The sequence below is a fragment of the Prinia subflava genome, chromosome 9 (genome assembly GCF_021018805.1).
Source record: "Prinia subflava isolate CZ2003 ecotype Zambia chromosome 9, Cam_Psub_1.2, whole genome shotgun sequence".
Lineage (NCBI taxonomy): Eukaryota > Metazoa > Chordata > Aves > Passeriformes > Cisticolidae > Prinia > Prinia subflava.
The window spans coordinates 8,936,046-8,960,065 of record NC_086255.1 but is presented as its reverse complement, the minus strand read 5'-3'; the positions used below and the strand labels follow the sequence as shown (position 1 = coordinate 8,960,065).

The 24,020-nt window shown below is 37.7% G+C and overlaps 1 protein-coding gene across 2 annotated transcripts in view; it reads left to right on the top strand.

Moving 5' to 3' along the window:
- Nucleotides 1-24,020, top strand: part of VTI1A (vesicle transport through interaction with t-SNAREs 1A) — a 260,355-nt gene that overhangs the window by 4,328 nt on the left and 232,007 nt on the right. For both annotated transcript variants that reach the window (XM_063405310.1, XM_063405309.1), the window contains exons 2-3: nt 2,383-2,441; nt 6,707-6,817. In XM_063405310.1, coding sequence (XP_063261380.1) covers nt 2,383-2,441; nt 6,707-6,817 — 170 coding nt within the window. The remainder of the gene's footprint in view (nt 1-2,382; nt 2,442-6,706; nt 6,818-24,020) is intronic.

Below are 24,020 nucleotides of genomic sequence, written 5' to 3'. Positions count from 1 at the left end.
AATGCTTTGAAAACCATGGTTACATGGTATTGTGTGCTCTAGAGGAACAGTAGTTGCAACAGGTTTAGCTGCTCTCTTGGAAGTCTGTGAAGATCCTGCTCCAGAGCTGCAGTGCTGAGATGTTGCCATGTGCCTGCTCACATACCTGTATTTGAAGGAAAAACCAAGGCAGCTGTCCTGGGCACGATCTGGGTGATATATACCTGGGCCAGTGTTAAAATCTGGAGCTGGGTTAAAATTTAATTAACTGAACCATTGGAGATGATTTGAATACCCTCTCCTCCTAATTTTATGGGAGCAGTTTTAGCCAGATCTTCTTCTGTACTAATGAGTTTTCCCTGCAAAGGGTCTGTAGCTAAATTTCTCTCTAGGTCATAAGGTTTTACTGGCCAGTGGAGTGCTCACTAGTTCTTGTAATCACAAGTACAGACAGAATTTGCTTAGCGTGAAATACCTTCCAAAAACTCCCGAATTTATATCCCTAAATTTCAGGTTTCTAAATGTGTATGAAAGTTGTGATCCAGTATAACTCAGGGAAATACCGAAAATGCTGTAGTACATTTATTTTCTGCTGCTATATTTTAAAATTGTAATTCAGCTTCAATAAAATGGTGTTGTGTGTTTCGTACCTTTCATTGTTTTTATTTTCGTCCATCGTTGTCTTGCTAACTTCCAAATGAAAGAACAGAGATGTTTTGGGATATGAGAATAGAAATGTATGTGTGGGGGGAAGGGGCAGATTTCTTTTGGTGTTTTTATGTTAGAAAGATAAAGTGCTGAATTTTCTGGCCTGGGTGCCATCATGAAAACCTGGATTGAAGGAAGACATTGCTTCTGGAAAACTAAGAGTGTTACACAGAAGATATTTCCTGCATCTTCTGCTGTGGTAGAATCCACCAGACGTGCAGCATGAATTCCAGATTTGCAGGAAAGATGGTCCCAAGCCTGATCCTCTCTGCAGGCAGAGCTCCAGGATATGTAACTGAGGAAGGACAGATTGTGGTGTTCCTGTGTCCTTGAATCAGAGTGTAGGGTATTTTAGGTGAATGAGAAGATAGATGGATAGGCATTTCAGCCTGTGAGAAGCTGAATTATGTTCCTTTATTGAAGTGGTCCCCTCGTGAAATTCAGTGGCTTGTGGAATGCAGAGGGTGGAAGGAAATCATCAGATAGTCCCTTCTGGTCTTTGATATGTCAGTTCCAGAATACAAAGAGATCATGTGGAAGAGAAGCAAGGGGATTCAGACTTAAAAATAAAGCTCTGAGGTTCAGAGATACATGATTAAATCTTGTGCCAATGTAGACTTATCCATTGTGACCTCTGGAGAGCTGTGACTGGAGACACTTTGGTGACATTCACTTTTTAGCTGCTTCATCAGGCAAATCAGCAGTACAGATGTCTCACAATGCTCCTGGTTTCAAACAAACTATTTGTATTTTACAGTTTTGTTGTTAACTTCATTCACACAATGGGTGGATTTAGAGTCTGAAGGCTGGAAGACGTGATGGTAGGATTTGAAACCCTTGAATACCCAGAGTAATGAAGCAGTGTGGGGACATTTTGTTATCCAGTGTCTGACTATTTCTGAGTCCCCTTTCACGCTGTAACAAACCAAGTTGGGAAGCAGTAGGAATGTTTGTGATGATGTGACACAGAATCTCAGTTCAGACTGGATTCTCTGCCTGCGGATGGATGGTTGGAGGCTGATCAAAAGTCGGTCTCTGTAGCTGGGATACAGCCTTGCTGGGGGACCTGGCAGATGGTGATTGCTGTGTATAGCTTAAAGCTTACTTGAATTTTTAATTTTTTTTCATATTTTATGACCAATTTCCATTCTTACTGCTACTAGAGGACAGTGGTTTTCTTGTAGTTCTTGTGGCATTTCATTTTGTATCTGTTGAAGCAAAAGAAACAATTCTAGACCCAACATAGGAGTAGAGGAATAGAAACATAATTTTTCTTCAGAACCTGAATTGATTTTAATTGGGATGCTTGGTTTTTGCATCTCATATTTTGCAAACGAATATGTTAAGCCCTTTGTTCTTAAATGATTTGTTTCTCCATCTAGTGTATGTATGTGCCTTCTCATGCATTTCACACATCAGCAAGTGCCTGCTGAGGCATAATTCCTACAGCTGAAGCAGCTGCAAGTGCTTTCCTAACTAGCACTAAATGCTGCATAACAGTGCAGAAGACTTCAAGGATTCACCAGTCTTGTTTTTTTTTTAATTACTAATGTGACATCCTCACCATGTGTGAGCATGTCACACAGAATAAATCTCGAGTCTGTTTTAGCTGATACATACAGTCTTTGGAAATGGTATATTTTTCTTTTATGGGAAGAGCACAATTACATTGGCATTCTCACAATTTTGTTTCAGATGAGAAGAAGCAGATGGTTGCAAATGTTGAGAAACAGCTTGAAGAAGCGAGGGAACTGGTATGTTCTGGCTTTTCATATGTTAACTGCAAATTCCCAACAAAGATAATAGAATCATTGATAGTAACATTTAACACCCATGCTGTAAAAAGACTTAATGATATATTAGAAAATGAAATAATACTCTTGAAATAGTTCTTATTTGAGGATATGAAATACAAGAAGAGTGTATCTTTTTTTTAATCCTGTGTTAAGTGATGCATGGTTTGCACAATTGCTATAAGTCAATAAAAAGTTACAGACCTAGAGTTGTGGATTAGGTCTTTTGCTTTAGGAACAGAATTAAATATTTACACACCATGACTTTGCTTTTGGCGTGTAAGACCCAAGCACCTATTTAATTTCATCTCTCAGAATGTCTTAATTTCATGTCTCAGAATGTAGAGCAATAGATCTTTTTTTCATTTTAGCAAGTGAGACATAAAGGTGAGGACAAGGGGGCCATGGCAGTGTGGGTCATCAATCCAAGAAGAGTGTTAACCAAGCATTAGTTTGTGGTTCACACTGACAAAAAAAACCAGTATGTGATGAGCAACATGTGTTAAGCAACTGTGACTCTTCTTTTGTTTATTCTCTTCCCATTACAGCCTGTCATGTCTTCCATCTGGGAGGAGTATAAGAGTAAAGTTTTGTAGATGTGGAGTAACTGAGCAAAGGTGTTGGTGACAGCTGAGATTTTTTTTTTCCCACATGGCCAGTAGTTCCTTATCTGAAGTTGCTTTTGTTTATTGCTTTCAAATAGGTTTGGTTTATCTAATGTCAGAAATATAATCTGAATGTTAGGATGGGGAAAGAAATTAGCTTTTCTGCCTAGAATTTCTTTTAATGGAAAGAACTTGAATCAATTATTTGGCTGCTAACTAAACAATAACATTAATTTTTTGAAGTGGCATAGGAAGAAAAAAAGTCTCTTGACTATTTGTAGGCATACATGGTGCTTTTGGTTTAAAAATAGAATTAGTCTTGTAGACCAGAGCATTGGAAGAGCATCCAGTAAATCTGGATCTTGGGATGACTTCCTGCAGTTTTGCCTTGTGAGGATGACAAGGCACCTAATTTCTCTGATTTGGTATTCCCTGTGAGAAACATGGTAAACATGAAATAGTTTCATCTCATCTCATGAGAATGTTCTGAAGATGCATTAAGGCCTTTTGGGCACTTTCATATTCAAATAGCTGCAAAAAGTAGAATCTAGAAATGTTTTTCAGCTCATTTTCACTCCAAGTTGCAAAAGACAGAGCAGTACAGAGAAGCTCTGGTGCGGGTGGTCATTCAAATTTTGTTTTCTACTCCAAGTAGATTGGAAGGAGCAGAAATTGAGTTAATGGCTTCTTATGTCTGTCCTTATGTCAGAAAAAGATAATCTAAATTTGTATTTATTACAAGATTAAAAAATAAATCCAGTATCTGTATTTTTATCCTAATGATGATTTTCATTTAATGTACTGGCTTTTCTTTCACACTTTGTTTCAGATCTTTAGATTCAATTATTGGCTTTAAGGAATTGCCCAACATGTTTGTGATTAATGTCAAGGCTTGGGTTTAGAAACCAATTTGAACAAACCTGCTAATAACAGAACTGATTAGGAAGATCCTTTTTTAAACTAGAACTAGAGGCTACAGTAGAAAATCAAAATAAACCTAATTCCCTGCTGCTGATAGTTTTCATACATTGGTTTGTTTCATTGTCATGTCAAAGCTGGGATTAGCTGATTTTGGTTTATTTCCTACTTGGCTAGGAAATAACACTCTCATGTATTATAAATATTATCATAGAGATAATTTATTTGTATTCACTAACCAGTGATGGTTTTAAAACACTGTCTGCTTTGTTTGGGTAAAATCTCTGGTGTAATTGATTTGATGTATGTGCAGAAGTGACGTGAAAACTTTCAGACTCCAGGGCTTCCTTTTCAAGCCAGAGCTGTGGAGTAAGAAATCTCTGGAGAGAGATCCTGTTGTTCTACATCCAGTGTGGAATATCTGATTGTTATTTTTACCAGGTTTTTAAGAAAGGTGGTTCTTGAGCTAACCTTGGAGAAATTCTTTGAGTGTAAAATCTAGCATATGCTAGAAGAATTGTGAATTTTTGAGTGAAATTCTGCTTTTAAGAAGACAAAACTCTCTGTTATTTGCCTTTATCTTTGGTGAAGGATAGGTCACAAAATTGTTGTGTTGCAAATGCTGGGTTATTCTTGTCTTGTGCTTTTTAGTTTAGATCTCTATTATAATACCAGTGCTTTAGAATCCAAAAAAATGAAGCTTACAAGTTTCTTAAAATGCTAGCAGCTGGTTCCAGAGTCCAGAGCAGATTCATATGAAGAAGTTGCTGTGGGAAGGAGAGACTTATTTTGGAGTGGACAATATCAGCCATAATTCTTTGTTGTATTTTTGAATGGAAGTATGATGGGCTGCTCTGCTTTTGCTTGTTTATGAAAAATATGATTTTATGTCCAATAATATGAGTTCTGAAAATGGAGGTGCATGAAATGAGGTTGCATTTAGGTTCACACTTGCTTGGACCACTATCTTCTGCATGGCTTCTCATGGAAATTGCTCAGCCCAGCCACAAAATGCACCCATTTATAATCTCATGATGAAAAAACATTGGTAAATCTTGGTCAGCCTAAATATGCATCATAGTTGTTCCTTGGACATTACACTCCCTAATATTGACTCTTTAGAATGAACATTTTAGATTTTATGGACCACAGTCTGATTGTTGGTGCAGATTCTGGATTTACTGGTAGCTGTTTTTGTTTTTATATAATAGAAAAGAATTGAGACTCCATTAAAATTTCCTAACCTTACACATATATATGAGAGAAATGTTTATAGAACATTTGAGATCAAATATATTAAGATGAAATTGATAAGAAATAAGCTATTAATTCCAGCTATTGGTTTAATTTATAATACCCCTTTGGAAAGTTAAGCCTGAGCTAAAGAACTGGGTAGAATTAGAAATTGCTTTGTGTGTTTCAATTCATTAGTGACTATTTAATTAAAGTCTGCTTTATAGTTTATTATTGAATATCATTTTGTATAATCAGAGTAGATCAGGCAAAATGACTTTTGAGTATCCGGCAATTCAATTGATTAAATTCAGATGCTTTTCTTATGATATGAGGATGAAATTTCAAAGTCTAAGTGATTACATAGGAATAAATTCTCTCAGTCCCTTGTGAAGACCTGCAACCAGTAGCTTGTGACTCTAATTGAAAAGCATTTCTCCTCCTATGCCATATTGCTCAACCAAGATCAGTAGGAGGTGAGTAAATATTGTTTCAGGTGCCTACAGCAACCAGGGAGAGGTATTCTTTTATCTTTTCCAAGTAAATTAGAAAGATTTTAAAAGGCAGGTGTGGGATTCTTCTGCTGTTCAAAATAGAATTCCTGAACAGACAGCACCATATAAAGCAGGCTCCAAGACACAGTGGGCAGGTAATTAGCAGCCCTCATTTAAACTTTTGATTTGCTCTATCCCTGTGCCATATTCTTGTATTTCAGGCCATTTAGAATTCTACATGGCAAGAATAAATAAAAAACTTTTGAAAGATAGAATATGTCTCTAATTTTTTAATCCATTTGACTATATACAAGTTCTTGAATAGCATTGTCATCAAACTCAGCTATTTAATTCACTTACAGCTATTTAATATACTTACATATAGATTTGGGACATAGATTTAGGTAGTTCAGGTTATGTAATTCTGCTGAATTAGCAACGTTTGAAGAAAAAAGTATTAGTTTATTAAACATAAGAATTACTTTATTAAACATACAGACTGGTGGTAAATAAAACTTTAAATATATATATATGTTTATATAAACATATAAACCTTTCTATTATATACATAAAACTTTAAATATATATATGCAAATAGGCAAAATACCCTTTTCAGCCAATGGTTTCCAAAACTGCACAGCTAGGTGGAGATAGGCTTTCTTTTGAACTATGCTCATTTGCAGGAATTATCCTCAGTTTTACTATTTTTTTGTAATAAGATATATTCATCACAGTTGGAATTGAAATCCAGAAATGTTTGGCTCGAATCATTCCTTTTGAGTGTTAATAATACTAGTGTTGTCACTTATTTCTTGACTTAAGACTGTGCAGAGATTTTGATAAATTGTTTGTGTATTGCAGAATAAGCAATGTTTTTTCCTTAAAAAGAAGGAATATTTCTTGAACTTAGGTAAATTTGTTCTTGCTTTAGTTAACCTTTTGATTTATGTACCTCCTCTTTGTTTTTACTTGTCAGCTCGAGCAGATGGAACTTGAAGTTCGAGAGATCCCACCTCAAAGCCGCGGGATGTACAGCAGTCGAATGAGAAGCTACAAACAAGAAATGGGAAAACTTGAAGCTGATTTTGTGAGTTTTTAACATATTGCATAAAGAAGGCATCTCTAAGTATTCTTAAAATAAAACAGTGCAGTTATTCAGGCAAATGAGAGGGTATTTTTGACTAGTGTGAGAGATGAGTTCTGCATGTATCTTGCTGTGTATGTGGACAGATGAAAACCAAACTGGGGAAGAGAAGCTTTTCTTTCAGCAGCAGTCCCGTACCAATATTCCAGTTGCTAGCCTCCTGTCCCTTTACCCTGGAACTCTGTTGTTTTTCTGTCATTAAGCATCGTGAGTGTTCATGATGTATGCAGAATAGTCAGCTTTTAATCCTATTTCTGAAGGAATGACAGCTTGTAGTAATGTGGGCAGTAACAGGAGGAGCAGTATAATCTCCAATGCGTAGAATTTTTGAATGTACTTTATCTCATGTGCACTGCATTTGTTAGTCACTGTGTTTTCTTAGATTCTTCTTGGCCTTTGTACAAATTGGTTATAAATACTACATCTTTTTCAGTAATGGATGCAGACTAACAAGATTCTCTTGTCTAGGGGCTTCTGCTACAGTTATCAGTCCTTTTTTTGTGATTGGGATTTGCACTGAATAGATTTACATAGAGACAAAACTGTTTCCTGTAAAATCCTGAAAAAGTTCAAAGGGATTGCAAAGTGTAGGAAAATGCTATGTTAATTGGCAGCAGCTCAGTTCCTTCGGGGTAGGGAGAAAGAAATAACTAGTGGCAGTATTTTCCATTCACTGGAGAACTGTGAATTTCCTCAGGTTGCTGGCAGCAGTTTAATCCTTCAGGGAAGGGGAGTCAATGTTTATACCTGCAGCCAAGAAATCCAGCTGACTGTCACTCCTCTGTGCTTCTGCCAAGTTGAGCAGTTGCAGGAAAATATATGAGAAGATGGTTGCCGTTTGTAAAGTTTGAGGAGTGTTAGAATAAAAAGACTTGCATCAAAATTTTGTGGCAGTCTCATCTGTTCCCCTGTAGGAATTGCGTGTGGCCAAACAGTGACTTCCCAGAGAGAGCAATTTCTGGACCAATTGTGAATGCTGTTTATTTTCTCAGATGTGTGAGAATTTGCTGTCAGCATGTATTTGTTCCTGGCCTATTTCTGTAAGTAGGTAGATGGTGGAATTCATACTTTCATATTCCCAGGCAAGTGAAAATGAGAGAGTTCAGAACTGAGCACTATATGGAAGAGGAGAAATGAGTGCAAGGAAATGCATCATAGCACTGGGAGTTACTTGATCACAAGAACATAAGTTTGTGCTCAGATTGAAGAGGCAAAAACAACATGAGAAGGAGGAAGGAACAGATTGAAATAATGGGTAGAAACAACAGCTCCAGACCCAAGGATCTTGAGCAGAAGATCAAGGAAAGAAAATGATGTGAAGGATGGAATAAAGTGCTGGAAGAAAACAACTGTGCTTGAAAAAATCTCACTCATGTAGCAAATAGTGGTGTTACAACTAAATACAATTATGTAGTTCCAGTTCTTAAGTACTAATATTTTTCTAATTTTGTAGTTAAAGTTTTAAGACTCTTTTTGGATTATTATCCAGGCAAACAGCAACTTGTTGGATACTATAGAACAAAATTAATTGCAAAAATTACATACCTCAGTGCACAGTCTTTTTTCATAAAATTCTGTAATTCAAACGTAAAGTGAATGCAGAACCAGCACTACTAGTTTTTTTATATTCATTGATAAAATGAGAATTGATCTTGTGATTATTTGAATGCCTTATAGCATGTGAAAATTTGCCCTCACCCAAACAGTTATGGAAAACAGCAGCATAGCAACATTTTTAAAGCTAGGAGAAGGAAACAGGTTTGTGGACTGTTCACTTGTCCATTCTTTACTGACAGGATGAATAACATTAAAGTTTATTTTTGACAATTTATATGTAACTGGTGAGTTTATTTTGAGCAGTGTGTGTAATAAGGATAAAATGCCATCACTGTGATATTATTTGTTAAGTGCTGTGGCATCTTTGTGAATATGTAGGGGTTTTTCTTTCCATACACTTTACTATGTTGAACTACATTCTGAAAAATACAGATTTAAGCTCAGTTGAACTGTACTTGGAAAAGTTACTCCAAACGTGGCTTTTCATCTCTAACTTTGTAATCAAATAGGAAAAAGTTGCAAATAGGAGATTTATTTCCTCTCATTGGTAATCCTTGTTGGTTTGAGTTCTGCAGTTGGGAGTCAGTGCTCTGCAGTCCAGGGGTGTGTGGAGGCAAAGGCATCTACCCCATATACGGTATTGCACATGCATGGTTGGTAAGACACTAATTGCAGTAAATCACAACCAGGACAAAAAACCACCTTGCCCTGTCTTAGCCTTCTCTCTTGAAGGGGAGTAGTGATAATGCAAAAAAGAAAAGCACAATTTTGTCTTTAAAAGTAGTCAGGAAGCACAGCACTGTGCATACTGCTGGGGACAGTGAACAGAGCGAGCACTGCCCCTCAGCTTCAGTGGGTTCTGATGCTCGCCTCAGTGCTCTGCAGTCTTCACTGGGGAGAAAAACCACAATAGGGCAAGCATGAGGTGATGCTCCTCTGCAGAAAAGCTGCACACATCTCCAAAAGCCAACTTTCAGGCTTGTGAGAAACATACTGAAACAGAATGAAACTGTTTGATAAGCCCTATGCTGTCTTTTTTCACTTGCGGGTGTAAAGCCTGGGTTTATGATCTCATTTCCAGCAGCACATCCCAGCCCTTCGTTTCTGTGGCCGGGTTGGTCCCGGTTGGGTCCTGGAAGGTGCAGTGGGACCTCGGGGCTCGGCCGGGCTGCAGGGTCCTGAACGCGCTGCTGGCTCTATCTTGTGGCCCCGGGTGGAGTTGCACATCTCAGCCTTGTGCTTTCTGGGCTGCTCCGCGGCTTGGGAGTTCCCGAAGCTTAAAACAATCTTCCTGTCACAAGTCTTTTTCCTTCTTCTACCAATGCACCATTATGCGGTTTAAGCATGTAAATATTTTTTTTTTCTGGCTATTTCAGATGTAGAATGTCCATGGTGCCTGCTTGAAGTAAGTTCTGAGGGCAAAAAGCAGTATTTTAAGTGTATAGTCAGGACTATAGGCATTGTTTATTCATACAAATAAAGCATTTTATGTTAATTGTTACCTAAAAGTAGACAGCTATCTTTAAATAGTGGGGATATACAGTGGTAAAAGGCTTCCAGATGTTATAAACTTTACTTTGAGTCAAATCAATCCCAGGCCATGTGTGACTCTGTGGTTATTTCCTAGCATGTGTATCCATCCCCTGGCTTAATGTCAGAGCACCATAACATAGAAAAAAACAAAGGCAGGCATTTATTTTCCTGGAAAGCTTACATATAAGGCATTCAAATAGATGAGGAAATGTAAAAATCTTGTAAGACCACATTAGACAGTAATATTCGTGTTAAAAAAATGAATATTGCACAATCAGTGTTGAAAATGAGATGAGCATGTTGAGAAAGAAGAAATAGCCATCAAAAAAAGGAGGCAAGATAGGAACTGTTCCTATTCCATCAGCAGCACAGAGGTAAATCTTGCAGGTAGCATTTATTATCAGTTCAGGAGACAGTGCTCATTCCTTTAAAATCCTCAGAACTGGTACTGATTTTGGTAATTCTGACTTTCAGAATAACCTTTAAAAGAAAAAAATATAGGAGGGTGGGGCAAATTTGCAGATACATACATTGTGCAAAACTTGAGTAAACACTTAAACATTTTTGGCATTTAACAATAGCTTCAGTCAATAGTGAGGTATGTAATTGTGAATACATACCTGCAGGTTCTGTTTACAATCATTGTTAAAATTTCAGCTGCTGTTAAACTTTAAAAACATTAAAGGAGATAACCAATGGAATTTCACTGGATAAAGTTAGCTCTCTTGTATGGCTCTCAAATACCACCTGAGCCCAGAAGCTCACCTGAACAACTCACACAGGTGTGTGTCTGTTATATTCTGGCTGTTTTTTGCAAATACCACTACCCCCATTTCAGGTTCAGTCAGCTACCCAGACAAATAATCATATGGCTGTAAGCTTAATGAACACCATTTGTCAAATGACAAGTTGCTGGCTGTATCTTTACGGCCAGTCCTCAGTTTGAACTAAAACTTAGAGGCTCAGCTGTTGCTGCTGGGTTATTTTGATTTTTAAAGCAAATAGTGCAATAGTGTTTTGTACTTAGGAAATTGTGAGCCATGTGTGAGACTGCTGTGTGTCTATCTTAATTGTTGTATCGTAACAGTGTTCAAAGTCAAGGAATCCATCATGCCAAAATGTCATGTGTGCACAAGAACCTTGCCTGGGCAGGTGCAGGTGCCTTTAGTGAAACCTGATCTGTTGACACATTTAAAACTTCTGAGATCAGATTAGTTTTCACCAAGTGAATAGTACAGCTCTTTTGAACGAGCTATGGAGGATTTTTTTTTTAATGCACACAAGATTGAAATAAGTTTCAGAAGAAAGAACTTGAATTATCTGGCCATGTACTTTGACAATCTAATTTTGAAAAAACATATTGTGAACAAAAGTTTCTTCAGTGCCATTTTTAGATACTGTCACCTTCTTGAGATAAGTTATCACTCCTCAACATTCTACTCAAACTGCTCCTTACAGAGGCACTGTTGGTTTTCTTCTGTTACTTTTCTAATAACTGATATTTGTCTGCCTGACTGTGGCTGAGCATTAGGCCAGCTTCTTTTCTATACAGGCTAACTCCACGTTGTCTTCAGTTTGTTTTCACATTTTCACTTGTGTCCTCGCCCTGGTGGGTTTGAGGTGGAAAAAAAGTGGAAGCATTTGATCTTTTGCAATTACTTGATTTGTAATACTGGTATTTTAAATGGAAAAAAGTGATACAGGAAAAAAAAAATTTTTTTTTCAACATTCAAGGCTACAACTGATAAAATATTAGAAAGTGGTATAACCTAGAACCCCTGTAGAAAATTTGCTGTAAGTTATTTATGTCTTAAACTTCTTTTTATTGTTTTGTGTGGAAATATGAAGATGGAAGTAAATTTATTTTGTAATGGAATTTACTAGTGATGAGATGCTTTTCTATGGAGAAAAGTGTGAAAGATGGGAGTTAACATGCTTAATTTGTAATTAACCTAAAGGATTATGATTATTTTAGCTGAGATTCCTGAGAGGTCAGACCAGTGACACACACCTTATTTCCTGGGCTTTGTAATCCTGTAGGTATTGCTTACAAAGAATCACCCCTTGTTTGACCAATAAGTGTGTTATGCATCTTGTAACTCAATGTGTGAAGAGATAATATGCAGGGTGAGGGCAGCAAATTTTTAATGTCAGTAAAGCTAATGCCTTAAGTAGATTCTTCTCTCAACCAACTCCCCCTTGACCCTCACAGGAAATTCTGTCTGTCCCCTCTGTTAACACCTTGGGTTAAGGCTGGTGACTTTCTTTGTTGGTCCTTCAGCAAGCTGTGGTGGTGATGCACATGATTTTAAGGGAAACACGTTTGTGTAGCTTAGACCTGGCTGACTGATTACAAATAAAGGTGTTTTCAGGAAGGGATTTGGTGAGCCTGATAACTCGTGTGTGGCTGGGGGCTGTGAATGGAAGGCGTATGACTCACACAGGGCATTGTAAGCATTCGTGCCTCTTCCTTTCTCCCTTCACACACAAAATGTTTCTGTACTAAATTAAGCTGAAAAGTAGTCTGTGGCAGAATAAAGTCTTTCTGTAGAACATGTTTTAAGAAGTGTAGTAGAAAGTCAGCATGATGTCAGCTCTGCCTTTTTCACTGAACAATCTGTCTCACCTGATTTTTTCTAGATATGTTCAGATTTCAGCCCTCATCAGCCTTTCCCAAGTAGGTAACTGCAATTTCTCTGTTTACCATGGAGTTTGTTCTTAGGTTAAAACTTCTGCTTCTCAAAATAGTAGAATTAAGTATGTTTGCTGTTCTTTCTAAAGGAGAGTGGAATAAGCCACGTTCAGGCAAAATTACTTCAAATCAGCTGATGAGTAAAATGACTTCATATACAAAAGGTGAATGCTGGTTTTGGGAGGGTAGGGAGGAGCACAAAGGGTATTTATTGTTTGCCACTCCCTCAGTGGTTTCCTATTCTACTCAAGTGATTCTCCCATACCTGTTGTGCAAAAAGAAGCCGCTGTCGCTGTCCTGCTTTTGACAGCAGCAGTAACAAAATAAAGGTCCTGCAGTTGAACGTGGGTACTGGGGGCAATGATGAATGAGGAAATCAGAGCGTAGCTCACGCTCACTTCGTTGTGTTGCTCAGCCGCACTCAGGTAGAAGTTTGACTTTGTTTCTACCACGAGCTAGAAACATAAAGGTTACAAAAAAAACCCCAAAACCAAACCAAACCAAAAAAACCAAATACAAATCAATCAAAAAACTAGACAAGCTGAGCAACCTCCCCACCATTTGAACGTGTTTGCTTTTCAGGTCACAACTGCACTCCCGAGTTCCTTAACGTGTCATTACGTCTTTTCTTTTCTTTTTCTTTTTCCCCAGCTAGAGCGAGGCTAGTTTGCATTTCAGTGCTGAATAGGGAGAGATATGTGCTCCTAGTAAACCATAAAAAATAGAGATTAGGTTGGTTTCGACACGGGCGGGATTAATTCCAGCCGTTCCCGATGTCGCGGTGTGCTGTCCATGGCGTGACGCTGGGTGGCGCTGTTTGTTTGCAAAGCAAAGGCGCTCCCCCAAGTTTCTTTTTTTTTTTTTCTTTTTTTTTTTCTTTGGTAGTAACTGAAATTACTGTTTCATGAATAAAATATTTCTGGTGGGATTTGCATTTCTATATTGGCTGAAGATACTGTGTTGAATGTTTTATTAACCAGCCCAGTGCAACTGTCAGCCTATTAAAGAGATCCAATGGACCCTGTTTAGCTAAATAAACTAAATAAATCCAATTCGTCAAATTGTGTTCCTGGCTGTTTATTTTCCATTCTTTTGATGTACAGTTTATTTTAAGTTAAAGCCACATAGATTTAAAAATTAATGTGAAAATAGAATGTAGTGTTTGAAACATGAGAAGACTAATTGCCATGGTCAAAAATAGCTTCCCTTTATAGTGAAGTTACCATCTGGTAAATGGTGAACTTTTTTATTTGTGACTGATTAACTGTCCCATGTCAAAAATTAGTTGGCAAATGAGTGGTTAATAGCTTTTTCCCCCAGCTTGGTTTTGTTGCTTCCATGAAGAGAAACTTGAAATATAAACACTGCTGATAAAAATAACTATTTCTACCCAACTTCAAGAGGCTTGTTTGTTATCTTGATATTTTCTCAATCAGAATTCAAGGGGAAAATTTTATATGGTCATTACATATTAAATGCTTGTGGAAATTCTCATTGCATCATAAGCAAATATTGGAGTGTAAACAAAACCTCTTTGCATAACTGAATACATTGCATGTCTGGTTGTCAAACAGTTGTCAAACATTACAAATACTAGCATTCATTATATTCTGTTAGTACTAGTAGTATTTTAGTTATCCTGTTTCTGCTGAAAACCTTTGCCACAGAATAGCAGGAGACAGACTGTAGATTTATGCTAATGTTACTGGGATTGTACAATTTTTTCTGTGCCAGCTGCAAATTCTTGTAAATGCAAATACATTCTAGATTTGTTAATAAGAGAGATGAAGAAACAGTGATGGATGTATTTGCTCTTTCTTTCTGATGCTTTCCATGGCACTGATTTAGTGATGTTACGTGTTAACTTCTGTGTGTTTTACAAGAAATCAGAGTTGCCAGGTATCATGTTTTGCATAGTTTTGTTTTTATGATCTTGGGTTTCCAAAAGTGGAATACTGAAATTTAGTGCAATAGAAACACAGTTCAATTAAGTTGCATTTCTGGCTCTTTTCTCAACAAGTCTAATATAATTGATTGATCAGCCTTTGTGAAAAGCTAATGTGTTCGATGAATTGGAAAGTGTCAGGGATTCTTAAGAAAAAATATTTAATAAAGTAAGTCCACCTTTTCTCATACCAATTTTTCTTACTAAAAAAATGGTAAATTTTTGTTTCTACCTCTACCCCAAATTCTAACCCTAGAACAAAGTAGATATTTAGGCAGATTTTTAGGTAGATATTTAGTCATTAGTGTTGCATAGAGTGCTGTTCCCTACTGTAGGCAGACTTTAATTTGTACTTGAAAAATATTACATTTCTTTAATATTTTCTAGCTGCAAATGTTTTAAAATGGTATTTAAAAACTAAACCACACCTCTTTTGTCTCAGGAAAAAAACCTCCCCATTTTGTGTTTTAAGCTGGTTCTTTTTAGCATACCAGTAATAAATTCAGAAGGAACTTTATGATTCTGTAAAGCTGGCCATCAGAGGTATAAAAGATGAACTTTTATGGCAGTGGCCATGTCATCTTGTTTCTGGCTTAAGACTTAGTGAGGGAGGAATATAAAGCAAAAAATGGAATTGGAAGTGTATTAGAGTGATTCTGCCTCCTCCTAATGATGTTCTTTACTATGTGAAACATATGGAAAAAGTGTGAATATCTCTGTTCTTTTATTTGATGCCTTTTTATTTTTACTCTGCAATCATTTAGTAGTCCGTCCCAAGTACAGACAGCTTTCCTGAAAGCTGCTGTACAAACCTCAACAAAAAGTGGTTCTGGCCACAAAGTCTATTTAAACTTGCTGTTCTTACTCCATTAAGGGGGAAATCCCTGCAAAGACTAAAGGATCTAAAGTTGTACATTTGACAATTTAATGCTTGTATACATTTATAATAAGTGGATCAAATACAGCACCTCCCTTACTTTTCATTTGCTTTTTATAAACTGCCTTTAGGGTGCCAGTGCAAGGAAAATAGGCCTTTTCCAATATTTAATGAATACTACAGAGGTTTCACTCCTAAAAGAGGTGATCAATGAAAATTAGAGTAGAAATATAAAGGCTGCAGATAGTAAAAGGGAATATAGCAGGTGGCTTCAGGGATCAGTAGTAGAACAGAATAATTTTTCCCTCTATAGGAACATTTAACCATTTCAGATGGGTATAATGAAAAAAGGGTTTTGCTAACTAAATATTTGGTGTCTGGCGTATAAAGAGAGTGAAAATGGGGAGTGTGTGTGTGGGCTCTGCATGTTTCCCATTGAGTGGCATTTGTGCTTACTTTCAGAACCCCCACAACTTTCCAACCTTTAGTTTAGTTTTTTTTTATTTTCCAAGAAGTTAAGACTAGAATGAATAAGGGTAGTGTTTGCCAACTTACCCTCCTGGTCAGTGTGGAAAACACTGAATTGCAATTGCAGGCTTTGTACCTGTTCACTAAAGATTCAAATGTGAATTCTGGCAAGTCAAAGAAAAGGCTTGTATTGTGTCTGGTGGGTCTTGGCTTGGGCCTTAGTTAGAAAATGCTCCTTCATTATGAATTTAACACCTCCTTTTTGCTGACTCCTGAGTAGAAGATTTGAGCCATTATTAAATCGAGCTGTAACTTTTGCTAGGCTGTGTCACCAACCAGGAAAAAAAGTGGTATTTACTATTTAATTTAAGAGAGAATAAGTGCATTAATATCAAAGCAAATTCTCTTATTTCAAAATCTGAAAAGTTACTTTCCATTATGGTGGTTGGTATTTTGGGACATGTAACTGCAGATACTTTGTTGCAGGGGTCCCTGTTTGTGGAGTGCCTAGCACAAAGGGATTTCTCACTCATGACTACAGCTCTTTGGCACTGTAATGAGTATTAACTGAATAGAACTATGCAAAAGACTGGGTTGTTATGTTAATGTGTTTCTTCTAATTATTTTTATTTATTTAAGAATTATAGGTTAGTGTCAGTATTATAGATTGTTCCATTAGCAGCTGTCATTGGAACTACAGGTTTTCATGTTGCATGTTTCTCTGAAAACTTCTAGCATCCTTAAAAAAGGAGAATCATTTATATAGGATTAGTGTGGTTGGGAGTAAAACTAATAATGCTAAGACAGGGTCTTCACCAGGGTGCTAGGATTTTTTTAATCAAAAGAAAATGTTTGATTTGTACTGACTGTTTCCTTTAGTTTCATGATTCAATGTCATTAATAATCTCCAGTGACCATGTGACTCCCTGTTCTTTCTGCCCAGTCTTCAGGAGAAATCACACTCTCTGGTTCAGTTGTGTAAGCTTCCCACAAAGTTAGTTCAGTCAACTAAATCAAGGTAAAAAGTTACAGAAAGGTCAGGATTAAGTTAGGGGTTGCTAACCTGAATTGCTTTCCCAGCCTTTTTAAGCCCTTAGTGCTCCTTTTGTCTTTTTCTTACCTTCTGTCATGTTGTCCTCCTGTTAGATCTTTATTTCAGTTGAAGGCACCTGGGCTGCATCTTTCTCCTGACCCATACTTGGAGTCACTTTCAAACGTGTTATTAAATCCCTTTTTTCCATTCATGAGCTACATGTCTGGCATTCAGCAATGCAGATCGGTGGCTCAGCACTTGTGCCCTGTAGAGAGCTTGGTTTAAAATGCATGTATTTTAGAATGAACATAAGGAAAATTTGCTCCTTTCTCTCCTCATTTTCCCTTTTCCTTTTTTTGTTTCTCTTTCTGGGGCAAATGTTAAAAGTTTTTACTTTTAATTTGCACCTAAAAAGTACTCTGTCAGAGTCAGAACTGCTGAGTTCCCTTCTCTCATAATGTTGGACCAGTTTCCAATCCATTTGTATGTTTTTAAAAATGTCTTAGCTAAGGACTTTTCTCCCATCTGGGGCTTCCTGTACAGTGGTGGTGTTTGCTTGGACAAAATCCCCCAATTTTCCTCACTTACTGCATGTGAGTCTGAACAGAATTGCTTTTTTCAGGAAAATGAACTAGAAACTCCATTTCAGGTGTGCACTGAACAGACATGAGGGTCTGAACAAAATACTGGTGTTTCAGGCAGCTTTGAACCATGTTGAAGGGAAGATGTTTGATCTAAGAACTGGGCCAAATCTATTCTGCAATAAAACCTGAAATCATGTACACTAGAGAAAAAATAGTGGAAGAACTCCAACATGCTCCTGATGTAGATAAATGTATTCTTTTGGAGCAAGACTTCCTTTTGAGGTCCTTCCTTCCTTTGTGAAAAATTTGGGCCCTGTGGAAATTTCTATTCCCTTTCTTGTACCCTGTATCAGGCAAAGGAAACCAGGACAGGTGCTTCTATAGCCTGAAATATCATAGAATCACAGAATGGTTTGGATTGGAAAGGACCTTCAAGATCATCTGGTTCCAACACCCTTTCCCCATGGCAGGGACATCTTCCACTAGACCAGGTTGCTCAAAGCCCATCCAGTCTGACCTTGAACACTCTCAGGGATGGGCCTGGATAATCCTATGGCTAAAAAGCATAACTAAATATGTTTATTAATAAATTTTGACTATTTTTCATTTTTGGAAATTGTCTTTTCAGTCACTTCTGGTGATGAGGATGATGTGTCAGTTCTTTCACCTACTTGTCATTTGAACAGAAAAATAAAGCCTCTGGTTTTCCATTTTATCCAATCCACTTTCAAGGTCTTCAACATTAAATTTGTGATAGCAACAAAGGATCAGTGGCTGATATTTCTGTTATTCCATACCTGGGTCCTCAGCTATACTCACTGCATTTGTGATTTTGATGCAGAAGTGACACGAATCATTAAAACCCCACAAAAATTAGCAACAGGAAATCCAGATCAGGTCTTTGAGGGCACATTTAGCATGTCTGTGAATTCTAAGAAAACACTATTGTTATCCCTGCCAGGTACATTTTACAGACTAGTTAAGAGGCTGAGCTGGGCCATGCCATGGTTCATGATGTCCATAGTATCAAATTTAGTATGAGCTTGATTGTATAATAGTAAATTCTTCAATTCTTCAATTCTGAGGTGTAGAGTTGGACTTGCTGAAGAAAAGCAAAGCCTCTTCCAGCAAGGAGAGCTGTCCATTCTCTGGCACCCCTGCCTTTAAACACTTCTGTGCCTCTGGTTGTTACTTGGTCTGAGCGTGGCTTGGGCAGGAGTGTTTGAACTAATCTATACAACGGAGTTCATCCTTGCATTCAGATAAAGGACCTTTTTTCCCAGTAGAGCAAGCTGCTGCATTCTGGCTGGAGTGACTCACTGATGAGCTGTTTGGTGATGTGATTGTGGGGGGAAGTATCTAGAAAGACGTGGGAGTAGGTTGTTCTCCTGACACTTCAAACAAAGAAGGTGGACCTTTGGTAGTAGCAATCTTTTTGAGGGAATTGAATCAAGCACTTCCTGTGGAAAGTGGAAACAAATCCATTGCTATGCTCAACTTTGGAATCGTATTCAGAGTTTCCCTTGCCTTGTATTTTACCTTTTATGAGGCTTAGTATATTTTAGAAAAAGAAATCTTTGGCATATAGTAAATGTAGGTGAACAAATCTGTGTGCCTGTGTTCATTTGTTGTTGTTTTGTTGGTTTTTTTTGTTTTTTGGTTTTTGTTTTTTGGTTTTTTTTTTTGAATGTTTACAAAGTCCTTTCCCCTGGCTCAAAAAGTCAAATTCAGATTCTCTGGGATATATAGTCTATCTGTAAACTTCATTGTTGGGCACATCACTCCAAAAACAGCCATATGAAGAAAAATGTGTGATGCACTTATTGACAGAGAAAAGCCAATAAATCCAATTTGATTCAGGAAGCTGAGAAATATTTTAATAACTTTCTGACGTTTTCCTGTAGTCCTTATTTACCTTATCAATAGTTATGGTGACATATGATTGTCAACTTTTTATATTAAACCAAACTAATAAATTAAACATGTTGTGTTTATACCTGATGAAAGCTGACGTTTTGGAAAGGTGTTAAAATATACTGACAGGTCTTGTTCATAAACTCCTTTGGTATAAATATGTAGATGACATCTTTAGATATTGTTTGTACATAGGCTGATAGGCAGGAAACGTTGACAACGTAACAAATGCAAATGTCAACCCCACAATTTAACCTTTCTGTGTAGGAAAAGATGTTAGTTTTAACTTACATGTATCTTTTAACTTTATTTTCAAAGTTTTTTTTGAGCCTGTTATCATTGCTGTTTCATGTGCCACTGAAAGTAACACTGCAATAAGAAAGATTTGCACTTAAGAGCTTTCTCTGTGGTGTTCCTACTTAAATGACTGCAGCTGAGAGGGTGTTTTTTCTTCTAATTCTTTTTATTTTTCATGTTTGCCTAGTACCTTGTGAATCTCCCTGCAGTATTATCTGTTCATTTCTTACTTGGCAGTGATTCAGGGCTTGTGTGACTCCAGGGCAGTAAACCAGTAAAACTATTCTAAAATGTTAGAGCACTTTCTTGTAACAACAGACAGATGTCCTTGGCCTTAACCTGGATCAGGGTTTCTTTGTATGCTGGATATTTCTGATTTGAAATTTGTCTTCTCCATGATAATCTAAATCTGTTATGTGTTCTCTGCTTGACTTTTTCCCTGCATTCCCCACAAGCTGTGGTTAATACAAAATCCTGCTAAAGCCATGGTCAGTTCTGTGTGGCCGGGGCCCTCAGGGCACCCTCAGTGGCCCTGAGCAGCCTCCCCAGCCCGCCCATGGCCCAGGGCTCCATTTCAGGGCTCTTTTCCCTTGCTTGGGGGATGCTGTGGATGCTGCTCTCCAGCTACCCATGGCTCTACCCATCTGTGGTCCCTGCTGAACTGCACCCTGATAAAATTCTGGCCTGAGCTTACTGGGAGCTGTGCAGCTCAGCCAGGTTGTAGGAGAAGGGAACACAGGTGACCTGGTCCCTGGTAGGTCACAGCTGTGTTAATTACCCAATAGAGCCTCACCCTGGGGAGTCACAGCTGTGTCCAGTAAAGAGAAGTGTGGTAAAAGGGGGTGGGGGAGCTGCTGAGGGGGGATCAGGAGATGGAGAATCATCAAAAGGGAGGATTGTGGGGAGAGACTCACTGTTGTGAGGTCAGTCTGGGGCTGCAGGCACAGTCTGGCTGGGTAAAAGCTGCAGTCAGAGGCTGCACACTAATATTTGTAGTCATAGTTTAGCAGGAAATAACCAGCAGTCAGAGGCTGGAAGGGAAACCTACAGGAGGAGCTTGCTGCAGCAAGAATAAGTGAATAGTTGGAGTCACGATGGCTGAGCTGTAAAGAGGAATAAACCAGGACCCTCTTCATGCTGTGATAAACAAGAAGTTTGTGTCTTGGCTCATTTCTACCCTCTTACAAGAGGGCTGCTGCAACATCAGGTGTCTGTGGGACATGTGAGTTCACAGGCCTTGGTTTTTCTTACTTTTAAAACCCCTTGATTGGAACAGCTTTTCTGTCCCCTACCTGGGCACCTCTGCCTGAGGTCTGGAGTCTGGGTGAGCAGTGTGTGGTGTCGTTTGTGTCCAGTGTGCTGGACTTTTGATGGGACTTTATAGTGTTGACTGGAGCATGTATTGAAATTCCAAGTACCTTGCACTGCATTCAGAATGGGAGTGCCTGTCTTGATCCTGATGGCTGCAAGCAGAGTTTCTGCTGAAGCCTGTAGCCTCTCTGAATTGTGTCTCTCAGTTTCTCATTTTAGATTTGGGAGGAGCTTTAAGAAGAAAAACTTTGTCCTCTGTCAGCCAGGCTTTCCATTTTGTCTTTAGTGACCAATTTCACAACTAAAATGAATTTTGTCATGGTCTTCTTGCTGCTGCTTCTTCATGCAGGTCTTCATTTATCACAGCTGAAAGTGTGCTGGTAGATTGGAAATGTGTTGGTAGATAATCTCATGATGTTTCACACAATTCTAATAGAGTGGTTTGAATATTGTCTCTATAATAGCTAAGGATGTATCTGTGAACCTCATCAAGGGGAGTTCATCTGTTCCTCAAGTGTCATTGAATGTGCCATACTCCATGTGCTGAATAGAGAAGTTAATCAGAAATGCAGAAATTTGGGAAGGGGAGGTTGGCATTAGTTGGTTTGTGATGCTGCAGTGTTGGAATCAAAGCTGTTGCTGTTGTGGCAGGATCTACAGTATGCTAAATTTTAGCAATGGTAAAGGAAGTTGCTACTGGTTTTGTTAATTTTCCCTTGTTGTAAATGAGTTAAAATGTTCATGGTCACAACTCAGCCGCTGTTATAAATAAAAACAAAAATGTACCAAAGTTTTGGTGTTTGAAGTGCCTGCAGAGGTAGTTAATGAAAGTCAAAGTAATGGGAGGTCGGTGCAGGCATATAAAATTTAATAGTTTTGGAATGCTTCAGGTGCATTAAAAATAACTCTTTTCCAGAATAATTAACTACTTTAACTTGGGGTTGAATCAATCAGCCAATTAGTGCAGTCCTGTTTTGTATTGTGGAAACTTTTGTATTGCATTAATGAACACCAACCTTTTGAGCAGATATTTCTGCAGTTAGACTGACCTATATATTATCTATCACTTAAAGATAGCACTGAAAAGTGTTTTTCAGATGTATATTGTTTTCTTTCTGTTAGATAGATAGACAGATTTGGGATGTACATCTGTGATACTATATAATTGACAGAAAACTCTCTGGTATTTGACTGTCCAAAGAACATGAAAGGTATAATTTATGTTCCAGCAATCCTATTCTGTCAGATGGTTGCACTGACTTTCTGAAACAGTTGGAGAAAATTGATATGACTTAATGTAAATGAAACTGTTACATTTTATTCTTACCTCATGTTACCTCCCTGTGGTAGCAAGCACTTCCCAATTGCGCAGTAAGCATGTTTTGTATGGCTTTTATTCCAAATCTTTCCCTGGAGAAATAACTGGAAGTTGTGGGACAATGCTCTTTCATGTGCTGTTTAACTGGCATTGACTTAGTTTCCTGAGTTATCTAGAGAGGTGGCTTCATTTAATCCACATCCTTTGTACAGTTTACAAATTGCTGCCTTTTATCAGTAGAACTGGCCATTATTTTTCCCTGAAAAAGTAAAAAACCACCAAATCTTTCATTTCTAAACTGTTATTTGGGAACATAGTTTTGATATTCCAAATAACTGACAGAGCATGGGCACCATAGCTGCAGTGCACTTCTGGAAGTTGCCATTAATTAGCATTCTGGTTCTTTAGCTTTGTTTAGCAGCTTTTCTGCTTAGTGTAATACCAGCTTTCTCTTTCTTCCCCTAGGTTTTGTGTTGTTGTGCATTTCCTTCTTAACAGAATGTTTGTTTAACTAGATATAAGTGCAGTGAATTTCCTGAAACTTACTCATTGGGGAAATTGAAATGAAATTTTAAAGTATCATTAGGAATGCAAACAATAAATTCTTTCATTTGCTGTAGGCGTCTTTAGGTTGGAATGACTAGAAAAGGTTCTGGTTAATTAGAAGTAATTTGTTAGAAACCTGAATCCTTTTTTTTTATTTCCTAGATTAAAACTCAGTTCCCAGCTGGATGCTTATAAGTGCAGGAAATGTAATTGTGAGATGATTAACTGCAAAAAGATGGATAATTGGAGTTCATATGATATGTCAAATATGGCTAAACCAAAAGGTTTTCTGTGTGTTGAAAGAGATTGGCTGAAGTCTAGATTGCAGAATATTGAGCAAGGAGTGTTTTTAGAGATTAATAGTCACAGATTGCTGCAAGACGATGAGGCAGAGCTTGACTGTAAAGAGCTAACACCTCCCAGCCCTTTCCTATATCTTCAGGTTTTAATTAGCATGGGTTTGGTTTTGTCCTCTTCCCTTTATTGCTGTTATGTGAATTGGAGATTAGGAAACACACTAAACATCATACATCTAACAGCAATGCTTAGAGACAAAGATATCTCCTCCTCTCTACTAGGAAAAGCTCAGCCTAGCATAGGATAAATTATTTGATTCTCCTATGTTATTCCCTCCCCAGTGTCTTGCCTTACAATCAGCATTGTTTTTTCTGTAGCTTTTTTTTAATGTTTGTAAAATTTGGTTTGAGGTTTTTTTTAACTGTACCGTAATAATAAATTAAAAGGTGATACATACAGTATAAACTGCATCAGTGGCATTTGCTTTCATTATCCCTCATAGATGTTTAGCAAAACAGTGCCTGGTGTTTTAAATTACTTCTGCTTTACTTTAAAATGAGAACTTCTGTTTGAATAGCCTATTGTTCTGTTAGCTACTACGTTGCACTTCAAACCACAGAGTGTTATTGGAGTCACTGTATTTTGGGATCATATAAAATATTTGTTCTCTTCCTGCTCCCAACATATAAACTTCATATCTCGATAAGGAATTTCTAACCCTTGGAAATACTGCTTTACAAATTCAGCTAATGACCCAAATACAGCTTGTTTGTT